Source organism: Pleurodeles waltl, chromosome 8, assembly GCF_031143425.1.
Source record: "Pleurodeles waltl isolate 20211129_DDA chromosome 8, aPleWal1.hap1.20221129, whole genome shotgun sequence".
Classification (NCBI taxonomy): Eukaryota; Metazoa; Chordata; class Amphibia; order Caudata; family Salamandridae; genus Pleurodeles; species Pleurodeles waltl.
The window spans coordinates 533,081,766-533,094,985 of NC_090447.1; the positions used below are offsets into that span (position 1 = coordinate 533,081,766).

Sequence of the window (13,220 nt, forward strand, 5' to 3'; positions counted from 1 at the left end):
CTGCCACATTTGGGACAGAGTAATCCCCTCCACCTAGGTCGTAATCAGGACCCAGTCTCTCTTCCTCTTCACTCTCTGATTGCTTTCTCGATCATTTCCCGCCACCCTCCCTCTCTTGAAGCCTCCAGGTGGTTCCTCTGGGAGCTGGGGAACGGGAGAGAGGCATCAGGAGCGGCCCTGGGTTATAAAAACCTGCCGCCAAGGGCTCCAGGCAGCCCACCAGGGGAGAAATGCCTGGTGGAATAAAAGGCCTGTCCAGCCATACATTTAAATGAAACAGAAAAGTGAGACTGCCTATCTGAAACAAGATCATCGTAAACTATTCTCCTAATATATACACAAAACAGAACGTCTGGACTAATCTGTAATCTTAGGACACGAGACGTGCTGTGAAACGTGATTGCACGGGACTTGACATATTACAAATGTACATGTACACCACATAATTCCATGGTGAGCGTTATTTAACAGTGCAATGCAGCACTTACCTGAAAGGATTTTGAATTTCCAAGTCAATTTGCAGACCATTTATAAACAAGCCGGCTTCTCCGGCCTGGATTCCCAGAGTCTCTGCGAAATGCTAGTGGGAGAGAACAAAAGATCTCATTACTCTGGTGACGCACATCTTTGCTGAAGTGCTTTTGTACTCGTTCATCTAAAGCTAGACCGCAAATTAAGCATAATCATATCTCAATAAACAGAAAAAGTTGGAGAAACAAACAAAAAAAGGAAATGTCATCAACAAAAAATAACACATGCACCTAAAAACAAATGTAGTACACAGTAACTTTCAAATTGGCACATTTTGCAGAGCACAACGGAGCACGCATATTTATTCTTCATGGCACATTCCATTCCCATAGTGTTTCCCCGTAAACGCCCTAGCTGGATCCTACTGTTCCATGTCTGAGGAAATGTAGTGTTCTACACACGAAAACTAAACTCACAATCGCCAACGCAAACTGTTGCAGTGGAGTTAGATAACCTCAGCTGCACCCATGAATATCTTAATAACTCACAGCTCGGGGAACCAATATGAAGAACAAGTATATGTTGGAGGCGGCTACAGCGTAGGGCAAGACCTTATTTTCAGAAAGCATAGTTGCCAAAACTGATAATCAGTAGTATCCAGAAAACATGCCTTTAAGTGAAAAAAAATAGACGGGAAGTAACAGACAGTGGTAAAACACACAGATGACAGTGGCATATGGCAGATTTCATAAGACCTGGATTATAGTGAATGAGTTGACTTGGCAAGGTGGGGTATATTAATTAGTGAGTTAAAGTCTGAAGAAATGTGTTGTGAGATTCTTTCTCAATGGAAATAGGTCAGTATAGTGTGATATACTCTGGGGCGGACGTCCACAGTCTCAGATGTAGGCAAGAGAAGGCCTACGTAGAAGTCTTGCAGTTTTTAATTTTTGGAATTTCAACCACTGGACCGTTTCTGCCTCTAGTTCCCTGTTGACCCTCCACAAAAGTATCTTTAAACAGATGCAGTGTTGTGTATTATTTTGTGGTTAATCCACACTATCTAGAATTCAATTCTATCTTCACGCGGAAGCTAATGACTATTTCTAAGAATGACGGAGTGTGATCAGATTTTTTTTGATCCTGTAACCAGCCTGCCAGCTACAAGAAGAATAGCTCAAAGAAGTCCAGTTGAGTATTTTTCAAGATTTACAAGGATTGGACTTCCTCTGTCCAGAGGATTAAGTAAACAAAAAACCTCTATTGATGAGCTGAAGTCAGTGTGAGTATTTCAGCTTCCTAAGTAGATGTACTTGGGAAGAAGCACATTTTGTCAGGTTGGTGATGTGGTAACTTAAAGAGAGGTTTTGGTCTATAAGCAAGCTGAGTGATTTCACACACGGATGAAGTGGTGGGCACTGCTGGAGAGTGTGAGAGGATGATATCTAGTTAATTATTCTATGATAGAATACTTGAGGTTTGTTAAACTGGATGGGCCTGAAACCGAAAGGTAAAGCAGAGAGTCACCGGCATACTGATGAATGAGGATATCTTTAACGTGAAACATTGTGGCCTGGAGTTCAATGTTTAGAATCAGGTGAAGGGACAGAGCCTCCAGGAACACCACATTCCCACTTAGGATCTTGAATAGAGGAACAATCGTCTATTCCCATTCCTGAGTTCAGAATCTGAAGCAATGAGTAGTGGTCTGGAGTACGGAATGCTGTCGAAAGAGCTCAAAGTATCAGTATGCATGCATTTCTATCATTCATGACTTCTCACAGCAAAGTCCCGGCACTTCAATGGTGGTAGTCTTCATGATAAATTTGCAGTGATATCCATACTCGAATGAGTTTAAGAGTTTACAATGCAAAATGTGTGTTATAAGTTGTGAAGGAACATCTCTCTTGATTCTTATGTCAAAGAACAGCAGTTTTGATACTTGTCTAATGCTCTAAAAGTCATTTGCATCTAAGTTAGATTTCTTAAGGGGGGAGGGGGTCATTTGTCCTGCTTTCAGTGATGCAGGGAACATCCATATCCCTAGAGAGGCATTAATAGTTTTCAGATAAAATATTAAAAGGTTCATATAGGAGTTCTTAGTCTCAAAAATGCACGCAGGTTTTAAGCTAAGCATAGACAAAAAGCACACCATTGTGATTAAGGAAAAAGTATGATACAGTTTACGAATTAGTTCTCATTAAACTGTGTATACTCTTGAGGCTGTTACTCCAAAACAGATATTTTGGTACATGTTGTAAGCTACAACACTACAGCTAAAATAAGGTTACCAGATGACTTCATGTCATCTGGAACTACACTCCAACCCTGGGATTTTATTTACCATCACATTGGATTCCTGGTTCACCTCAACTGAATCAACTCAACTAATTTTCTAGATGTTAATGGTTTGTAGAAGGAAATCACGGTCTGGAACATGGGGTATCCCACGAGGACATGGGAGTCATCATTTAAAAGTAGTAGTGACACAGAAATAATAGATCAAGCCAAATCTCACCCTGTAACCTACCTAAGAGGGGTTCTAGCTTGCATCTTATAGTGGCCTCAAGTGTTAGGTGATTAATCTTATCAACAAGCCTGTTGCAGTGAAATTGTACCCTATCTTGACATTAGACCATACAATTAAACAGTATTTTGTAGAATTATTTCATGAGACATTTTGAAACAATGTATTACAGAGAAATAAGACAGAAGCACTAAAACGAAATTTGCATCCTTGTTCAGTCAAGTAACCTAATTTAGCTAGATGAATTATGGGGGAACATTAATATAGAATGACTTGTAATAAATAAGACCAACTGTAGTGAGTGCAAAGGGGACGATAATCATTGACACATTTTGGCTACAGAGCAATACTGCCTGTACAAGTTAAATACTTTTAAATGGCTTAGAACTCACCAGCTTTACAAGACAATCCAATGGGTTTATGTTATAGCATTCCATGGTGCATTAAGAAAGGCCATTAAAGAAAGGAAAATATGCAGCTGGATGTTAATTATATCTGCCTACTAATACTGGTGAAAGGTAAGGTTAATTGTGTGTGCATTGCTTTGCCAGTCTCTCAGCAAAGCAGACTATTGCTTCTACTCCACGAAACTGTGCTTCACATGAACACGTTTGAATTTCAGTGGGTCCTCATCTTTGTATCTTTCTGTGGTAGATAAAACGAGCTCATTAGAGAGAGTTAACAATGAAGATCTATTACCAATACTAAGGGACCATTTGGAGGGAAACAAAGACTTCACTATGGAGACTTATGTTATCATTTTGATACAAAATTGTTTTTTTCTAGTTTTAAACTGTGATATTAATGAGGTTAATACAACATATGATTTTGAAATTAAGTCATGGAAAAGGGTAGCCCATATAAGCACGTTTCGCCATAAGTCACATGTTGATTAAATATCTTATTGTAAAATCCTTCCCCAAAGAAAACAGAGTATGGAGAAAATGTTGAAGTTCTAAGCCTTGTGTTTAGCAAATTATACAATCTGATCAGCAAACAAGGCATAATCTATTGCTTATGCTACTGAATTTTCTACTCTTGTAGAGTTTTTTTAATGGATATTTTCTTTAGTTCTTATTTTGCTGGTAACAGACATCCATCTACTCTTATAGTTAGGGCTCACCCGGATTCAAGTGCAAACTGGAATTTGTATCCAAATATGGATTATAAGATTTGAGAAAATACCACACGTTTTTGCCTCCATTTCGCAATATAAAACCTGGCAGGATTTGTGCAGCCTAACAACTCAACATTCGAAATTTCACAGAACAAGGAAAAGCACCTGCTTCACTGGGATAGCCATAAAAACTGGTCTGCTTCAAATTTAGCCCCATCTTAGGCATTTGGAAAGTGAAAGAACTGTTCAATGAAGTCCATTTGCACCATGTGAATTTCAATTTGTCCTCTTTTACGTCTGGTCTCTGGCAGCTTTAGCTATCTTTTCAGCTTCATGTTTTCCAAAAACAAAACACAGTCAAAATACATATATATAACATGGATAGTTACAGACAGACAGGAGCTTCTGGTCAGGCATCTTCATCCAATGATCTTGTCATGTGTCATTCACATTTTGCTTCTGCTCCCAATAGCTTACAGTATGTGGCAATAGGGGAGCCCATTTGAGCCATCAGCTTTTTCAACGTAAAGGAACAAAAGTTTGTTTGGACATACCTGTAGTGTCTTTCAAGTTTTATAGCAGAACACTTTTTGTCTCTAAACGGACTCCAAAAGCAGTGTGACATAATCGCTAAAATAGAATGCAATGAAAGCTTGGTTTAGAATGTTAAGAGGTCAGTTGCCCGCAGAAGAATAAAGATGTGCAATTTACAGCTCCGTGTGTGGTAACCAGGCTGGGGAGGACAAGATCGGGGATAAGTAACCTGAAGAATGACAGTGCTCTCCCAGAGAGTTTGCAGTAATCCAAGCAAACTGCTCATGCGTGCCGTGGGTGCCTTTGTCGATGTGCCGAGTCGGCAGTTGCTGTATGTGGAGTCAAAGTGCAACTCCAGCCAGTGTGAAGAATTTGAAGATAAAGAAAGCTTCACTGAGAAGCCTATGCATCATTGGTCAAGAAACCATGACCAAGGCCGTACTAAAAGGTACCACGCTGCCATGCAAAATAGAGTTATACCTTGCACTGAGCGTTAATGCTGAAAACAAACACAACAAGGTTTACAAAGCGAAATCCAAGATAATTACGAGTCACCAAAGAAAGTTGCACGGAGAAGCAGTGTCTAACGGAACATGTAAAAAGGAAGCATACTGCTGTTGAACTTACCAGAGTCCTGATAAGTGGAACACTGTGACCTCAGCACTGGGGAGACCCTAGAAGAAGCTCTGGGGTTATGCTCACTGAGATGTCCAATACCTTAAGTGGCACACCACCAAAGTTGCCAGATGGCGGCTCAGAATAACACCAGAGGACTCCACAAGTGACGGGGCTCCAATGGAGACCAAGAAGGTCAAAACCACAAAGACTGTCCTGGATGACTGGGAGGCTGGTGCATCGTCCGGTCTTGGTGATGATGCAGATTCTATTGGACAGCCAACAGCATCTGAAAGAGCTCTACCCTCAATGCCAACCACTCAAATGAACAGATATAATGCTGCCACCTTACTGAAACCACCTTCCGATACCTCAAAAAAGCAAAGTGTTGACAACAGAAGGACTGCTTGGATAGAGACATTTGAGGACTTCATTGATGCACTTGAGAATTGATAACAGAGATTATCAAGTATCTCAAAATTCTTGCTGATGATGGTGTCAAAAAAGTCATAAAGAAAATGCTGAGAACTGATGAAAAATCACATACCATCAGATCAAAGATGCTTTGAATCTCAAGTGTAATCCAGCACCAAACGTTGATTATGAACAATATATTTTCAGTCAAGAACGTCAAAGTGTTGGCGAAACAAACTATCAATGAATTTGGGGAAAGACTCAATGCACTCAAACACTGTACGTTCAATGATTTTATTGACGAAGAAGTTACTGATGGGTGCTTGTCAGATTAATTCAGCCAATGAATGCTGATAGAAACTCTTAATTTGGAGTGAGGGCTGATGGCTGCCAGAAGTGAGGAGCATGCTGAAAGACAAGCTGCTGACATGGAGGCCGGAGATACCCACAGCAAATCAGTGATGAATGAGAAAAGTAAGCAGAAGCAAAAGACTGAAGGCCACAAAGTGATGTCTACACGTAAAAAGAAGTTATGTTTTAAGTATGGATTTTCATTCTCACAGGAAGGAAAATGTCCTGCAATTGGGCGGATATGTAAAGGCTGTGGAGAAGAAAATCATTTTGTTACGGTGTGTAAAGTGAAGGAAAATGTAAGTGTCTCATGGCACAAAGATAAAATGCCCACCAGAACATTCCAAAAGCAACATTCTGAGTACACAAGGCCAAGCAGCAACATCAGTTCCGGCAAACTGATACCAAACGAAGTTAATCATCATCTAAATCATCGTCGGTGAAGTTACTTACCTTCCATAATGCCTTATTTGGTAGAGACTATGGTGGTCATTACAACCCTGGCGGTCGGTGTTAAAGTGGCGGTAAGACCGCCAACAGGCCGGCGGCAAAAAATGGAATTACGACTGTGGCGGAAACCGCCAACAAAGACAGCCACTTTAACACTCCGACCGCCACGGCGGTATAAACAAACAGCGTGGCAGTCACCGCCAACAGACAGGCGGGAGATAATGTACCGCCCACAGTATCACAACCTACCAATCCGCCACCTTTTCTGGGGCGGATTCACCGCAAACAAAAACACGGCGGAAACAGGACTTCAAAGGGAAAACGTTCACCTCTGCACACCCCGCGAGGAACCAGGGCACCATGGAACCAGAGTGCCACATTTTACCAGCCTTTGTCTTCTTGCTCCTCTACCAGGAGCACGAACGCCGGCAGGGAAGACCACAGTGAGTACTGCACCTAGGACACAGGGGAGGGGGAAGGGAAAAAACAGTGACACACACACAACACTCCCACCCACACCCACTACAACACACACACTAATACAGCATGATACATTACAGTTACAACCCGCCGGAAGAATGCAGAGACAAAAGGAAATGAGGTGAACGATTGTAATATATTAAAATTCAGTAGTCAAATAATATACACACACTTTTTACAGATATATACACCAAGAATATTAGTCCAGGGTATTCCACCCTTAAAGTCCGTGGACCACTGGGCCCAACCTGCATGGGTGAGGCCCACACAAGATACCCGAACATGACGGAGAGAACACTGCAGGGGCATCAGATAGAAATAAAACTGGCACCTCAGGGGGAAGGGAGAGGGGGGGCACCTCAGCTGGTTGAGTGCACGACGCCAAATCCACGAGGGGGCCCCATGCCCACTGTTCAATCCTGGGGAGTGCAAAGCCACAGTCTCACAAGTCTCTACAGTGGGTGGTTTGCCCACTGTTCAATCCTGGGGAGTGCAAAGCTACAGTCTCTCAAGTCTCTACAGTGGGTGGTTTGCCTACTGTTCAATCCTGGGGAGTGCAGAGCCACAGTCTCACAAGTGGATAACAGTCTCCACTGGTTCTGGAGGGGGCCATGTGCCCAGAGTGCTTCATCCTGCCAAGGACAGAGGTAGTGGATGTAAATCTCCACTGGTTCTGGAGGGGGCCTTGTGCCCAGAGTGCTTCATCCTGCTCGTGGCGGCCTCAGCAGCGTCAGTGCTTTTGGCGCTCAGGGGCCTGCGGTGCTTGTGGCGGCGGTGTCTTTGGCAGCGGTGCTTGAGGCGGCGGTGTCCTTGGCAGCGGTGCTTGTGACGGTCCTGTCTTTGGCAGCGGTGCTTGTGACGGTCTTGTCTTTGGCAGCGCTTCAGCTGCTGGCGGTCCTGTCTTTGGCAGCGGTGCTTGTGGCGGTCCTGTCTTTGGCACCGGTGCTTGTTGCGGTCCTGTCTTGGGCAGCGGTGCTTGTGGCGGTCCTGTCTTGGGCAGCGCTTCAGCTGCTGGTGGTCCTGTCTTTGGCAACGGGGCTGCTGCTGCCGGTCCTGTCTGGGCCAGCGGGGCTGCTGGCGGTCACCTCCTGGGCAGCGGGGCTGGTGCTGCCGGTCCTGTCTGGGCCAGCGGGGCTGCTGGCGGTCGCCTCCTGGGCAGCGGGGCTGCTGCTGGCGGTCCTGCCTGGGCAGCGGGGCCGATGGCGGTCTTCTCCGCCGTGCTGATCTTCCCAGACTTGCCAGGTTTCTTGTGCCCCTTCCCCACCTTGGAAGGTGTCGCTGCTGACTCCACACTCCCACTTGTACCCCTGGGAGCGACTTTGCTGGCTGTTGTCTTCCCCCTCTCCCGCCGGGCACTGGACAACTTTTGATGCTTGACAGTTGGGGGACTGTCCGTGCTGTGGCTCCTTGCCACAATGGCTGACCTGCTGCCTAGTGCACTCCAGAATCCGGCGACTACTGGCACCACTGGTCCCGCCGATGTTGTGTCTGAGGTGCTATGGTTGGGACCTGGAGAGTCGGGCCCTAGGAGACTGACGGGGTGGGGGAGGTGAGGGAAAGAGGTCAAGGGTGGACAGGAAAAGTTTCTTAGGAGCACTGGGACGGGTAGCTGGAGGGTGTTTGGGAGTGGAGGAAGAGGTTGTGGTTTGTTGGAGGTGTACATTTGGTGACTTTGGGTGAAGGTGCATGTGCTGGAGGCTGTTGTGAGGTGGATGGCTGTTGGGTGGGTGTGTGCCTGCGTTTGTGTACCTTGGGAGGTGGCGTCACAGACACACTGGGAGAGGACACAGGGGATGTGTGAATGGTAGTGGGGGTGGTGGTGGGTGTGCTGGTGATGGAAGTAATGGCTGTAGATGTAGTGCATGCAGGTGTGAGTGGAGACGAGACTGGGAGGGAGGAGGGAGACGAGGAGGAGGGGGACACAGTGGAGGCAGTGGATGTTGCTATGTCTGCATGTGTGTGATGCTTGCGTGAGTGCCTGTGGGATGTGTTGTGCTTATGTTTTCCTGAGCTTCCTTTGTGTGTTGAGGTGTGTGCATGCTGGTCTGATGGTGTGCTTGAGGTAGGCTGAGGTACAGGGGATTGGGTCGGGGTGGAGGAAGTTGGAGGGCGGAGGCTAGAGACAGGGACAATGGCTGCCATCAGTGCTGAGGCCAGAGTCTGAAAAGCTCGCTGAAGGGCTGTCTGACCATTTTGAATACCCTCCAGGAATGCATTGGTTTGTTGCAACTGCCTCTCTACACCCTGGATGGCATTCAAAATGGTAGACTGTCCAACAGTGAAGGACCTGAGGAGGTCAATGGCCTCTTCACTGAGGGCAGCAGGGGTGACTGGGGCAGGGCCTGAGGTGCCTGGGGCGAAGGAGATGCCCACCCTCCTGGGTGAGCGGGCACGGGGCAAAGGCTGAGGGGCTCCTGGGAGGGCGGTGCTGGAGGGGGGGTGGCGGCTGTACCTGTAGATGCAAGGGGCACAGATGGGGCCGCCACCACAAGGGAGCTCCCTTCAGAGGACGAGTCTGTATCACTGGTATAAGCTCCTGTCCCCGCCGTGGAGCTCCCCTCGCCCTCCGTCCCACTGGTGAAATCAGACTCCGTAGTGTCGCCCTCCAGGGCCATGTGGGATGCAGCTCCCTCCTGCTCCGGTGCCACTGCTCCTCCGCCTGATGATGCTAAAGCACACATGTACAGGGAGACCACAAAAAGGGTGGGGGGAGACAGAAGAAAGACATGTTGAGTGCATGAATTACCGCTACCGTTGGCGGACACGACAGACACAGAAGCCCCCTGCACTGCGCTGTGCACTTGGGGTCCACTATTCAATCCCTGGGACATGGCCTACAAGGCTATGGCCGATATTTGCACACATGGATGTCACAGGAGCCTCACTAGGTGTAGTTGGCACTGTACCCAGGTGGAGTGGGGTGCCACAGGGTCTGCCTGAAAAAGGGAACTGAACTAGCAGACTCGCCCTGGCCTAGGGAAACCCACAGCCCACCTCCCCCACCCAGACACCTCCACTGAATGCTGAATCAGCAGAATGAGTGTGTACTCACCCCCTTGTTGCTGCTGTGATGCCCACAAGCGCCCATCCAACTCCGGGTACGCCACCGCCAGGATCTTGAACATCAGGGTGGTCATGGTGCGAAGGGCACCCCGCCAACGTTGGGAGGCCATCCCCAGCTGGGCCTCCGCCATCTTCTTGCTCCAGCGACGAATGTCCTCCCATCTCTTCCAGCAGTGGGTGCTCCGTCTGTGATAGACCCCCAGGGTCCGGACGTCCTTGGCACGCCAAATATCCTTCTTCTGGTGGGCGCCGACCTACATGAATTGTACAGGGGAAAAATAGAGGTTATTACCAACTGCACCGTCACAGTCATTGGCCCGCATCCCTAACCTTGCCATGTGGCACACGCACTCACCATCGTTTCATGCACGCCTCATTCTCCTTTCCCCCCTATCTTTCATCCACACAGGCATTGCCCATACAGCATGCTCCCAGTGTACTTACCTGTTTGTCTGGAGGACCATAGAGTAGCGTGTACTGGGGGAGGACCCAATCCACGAGTTTCTCCAACTCCTCCGTGCTGAAGGCAGGGGCCCTTTCCCCAGACACACAAGCCATTCTCTTCCAGACTGAGGTCAAAGCATCACTTGCAGTGTAGGTCCTCTCCTGTCGAAGATCAGGTATCGAGTGATTGAACAGATAGAAAATGACAGTCACGTCCGCGGCGGTGCGTACCGTCACCGCCGGTGTACATCGTCATTGGCTCTTGGGACCCATAGGGTCGAATGTTAACCAATGCTGCATTGCGCCGCAGTCTCTGACCGCCTACCGCGACAGTGTACAACGCCAGCGCAGTTACCTCACATCCCATTGCCCCACTTTACAGGTCAGGCAGCCGCCATTTTAGGGGCCCACATGGCTTTATTTTTTAACTGCGTCACACATACCTAGGCCTTGCCTCAACACTCATACAGGCAAAATTCAGGCTATGAATGGTTTTTAGAGTAAGCTGTGTTTAAGTACCTCTGAGTTGGTTGACTCTGTGCTCGCTGTACTCCTCCATAGGCACCATCCGCTGGGGCATGTGAGGAGATGGCGGCATCCTCCGGTAACCTGTCGACAATGGAGAAAAGACATGTAATCATCACATACAGGCTTGATCGTGCACAATCCAGGAACTGTGTGCCCAGTTGGAGCCAGACCCGATGTCAGCTATCCGCCATCCCACAGGAATACCCCCTCAAGTGCAGGAGCTGTCAGTACTCCATTTCCTAGCAAGTGGGTCTTTTCAAACAACAGTGGCCATAGCATCAGGGATGTCCCAGCCTATGTTTTCCAACGTGTTGTCCAGAGTGTTGTCTGCCCTGCTGAAAAACAAGCGGAGCTACATCGTTTTCCCTCAGGTGGAGGATTTGCCTACAGTGAAAGGTGACTTCTATGCCCTGTGACATATCCCCGAACATCATAGGTGCCATTGATGGGACACATGTGGCCTTGGTCCCCCCCGCAGGAGTGAACAGGTGTACAGAAACAGGAAGAGTTACCATTCGATGAATGTGCAAATGGTGAATTTGGAAGACCAGTACATCTCCCATGTTAATGCCAAATTCCCTGGCTCAGTGCATGACGCTAACATCCTGCGGAATAGCAGCATCCCTTATGTGATGGGGCAACTCCAGAGGCACCGTGTGTGGCTATTAGGTGAGGACATGGACCCTATACAGTGTGGATAGTTGTCTGGATTTGTCCCTAAGGGTTAGTGTGTGTCTAACAGTTGTCCCTCGCCATTTGCAGGTGACTCTGGCTACCCCAACCTGTCATGGCTACTGACCCCAGTGATGAATCCCAGGACAAGGGCAGAGGAACGCTACAATGAGGCCCATGGGCGAACTAGGAGGATTATAGAGCGGACCTTCGGCCTCCTGAAGGCCAGGTTCCAGTGCCTCCATATGACAGGTGGTTCCCTATTCTACTCACCAAAGAAGGTGTGCCAGATCATCGTGGCCTGCTGTATGCTTCACAACTTAGCTTTGCGACGACAGGTGCCTTTTCTGCAGGAGGATGGTCCAGATGGATGTGTTGTGGCAGCTGTGGAGCCTGTGGACAGCGAAGACGAGGAAGCAGAAGAAGAGGACATCGACAACAGGAACTATGTGATCCTGCAATACTTCTAGTGAGACATAGGTAAGAAGATAAACCTGCCTACTAAATGTACTTTAACACTACTACCTCTCTACTGTCTGTCCTTTGCACCCAGTGTATGGTCACTGAGTTGTCACTTTCCCTTACGATTTCACAGATGTGGGTCACACTGTGTGACATCTGCTTTGTTTCCTCATGGACTAGAGCTGTGTGACATAGGTATGTTGACATTACAATAGGAAGAGCATTTTGTCACTGTAATTGCTAATACACTATTTCGAATTCACAGACTGACTCCAGATTGTTTTGTGCTTTAAGGGTGTTTATTTAAGTGCTCAATATTGGAGGGGGTTGTAGAATGGTGAGGGGTGATGATGGAGGAATGTCCATGGCAGAGTCCAGTCTATTAGTCTCACAGGCGCATTGTCCAAAGGGGTATAGGAAGTGGAGCTGGGGCAGTTTGAGGATGGACAGGGTGACAAGGTGGGACAAAAGGATGACATTCAGGGTGGTCTCATTTCTTGGCGGGGTCTTGGCATCGTTCTCTGTCTTTGTCCTGGATCTCAGGGACCGTTTGCAGGGTGGTTCTCCATCTGCAGGGGGTGGGGTGCTGGTGTGGTGGTCCTGTGGCGGTGCCTCCTGTCCACTAGCGCCGGCGGAGGTGGTGGGCAGTTCATAGTCCAGGCTAGTGTCAGGGGCCCCTTGTTGTGCCACAGTGTCCCTCCTGGTGTTGAGGACTTCCTTCAGAACCCCTACGATGGTGCCCAGGGTGGAATTGATGGATCTGAGTTCCTCCCGGAAGCCCAACTACTGTTCCTCCTGCAGCCCCTGGGTCTCCTGAAACTTGGCCAGTACCGTTGCCATTGTCTCCTGGGAATGATGGTAGGCTCCCATGATGTTGGAGAGTGGGTTCCCTGGGCCTGTCTCCCCCTGTCGCACAGCAGCCCTCCCAGTTCCCCTGTTTCCCTGGGCCTCTGTCCCCTGAACGGTGTGCCCACTGCCACTGCCCCCAGGTCCCTGTTGTTGGGGTGGTGGGTTAGCCTGGGTTCCCTGTAGTGGTGGACACTGCTGACTGACGTGTCCTGGGCACAGAGGTATGGGCCTGCTGGTGTTTCC

General features: G+C 48.0%; 1 protein-coding gene across 1 annotated transcript in view; it reads right to left on the reverse strand.

The window, feature by feature from the left end:
• UGGT2 (UDP-glucose glycoprotein glucosyltransferase 2) overlaps positions 1-13,220 on the reverse strand; it is a 1,372,316-nt gene that overhangs the window by 905,127 nt on the left and 453,969 nt on the right. The window contains exon 11 of the mRNA XM_069204567.1: positions 489-580. Coding sequence (XP_069060668.1) covers positions 489-580 — 92 coding nt within the window. The remainder of the gene's footprint in view (positions 1-488; positions 581-13,220) is intronic.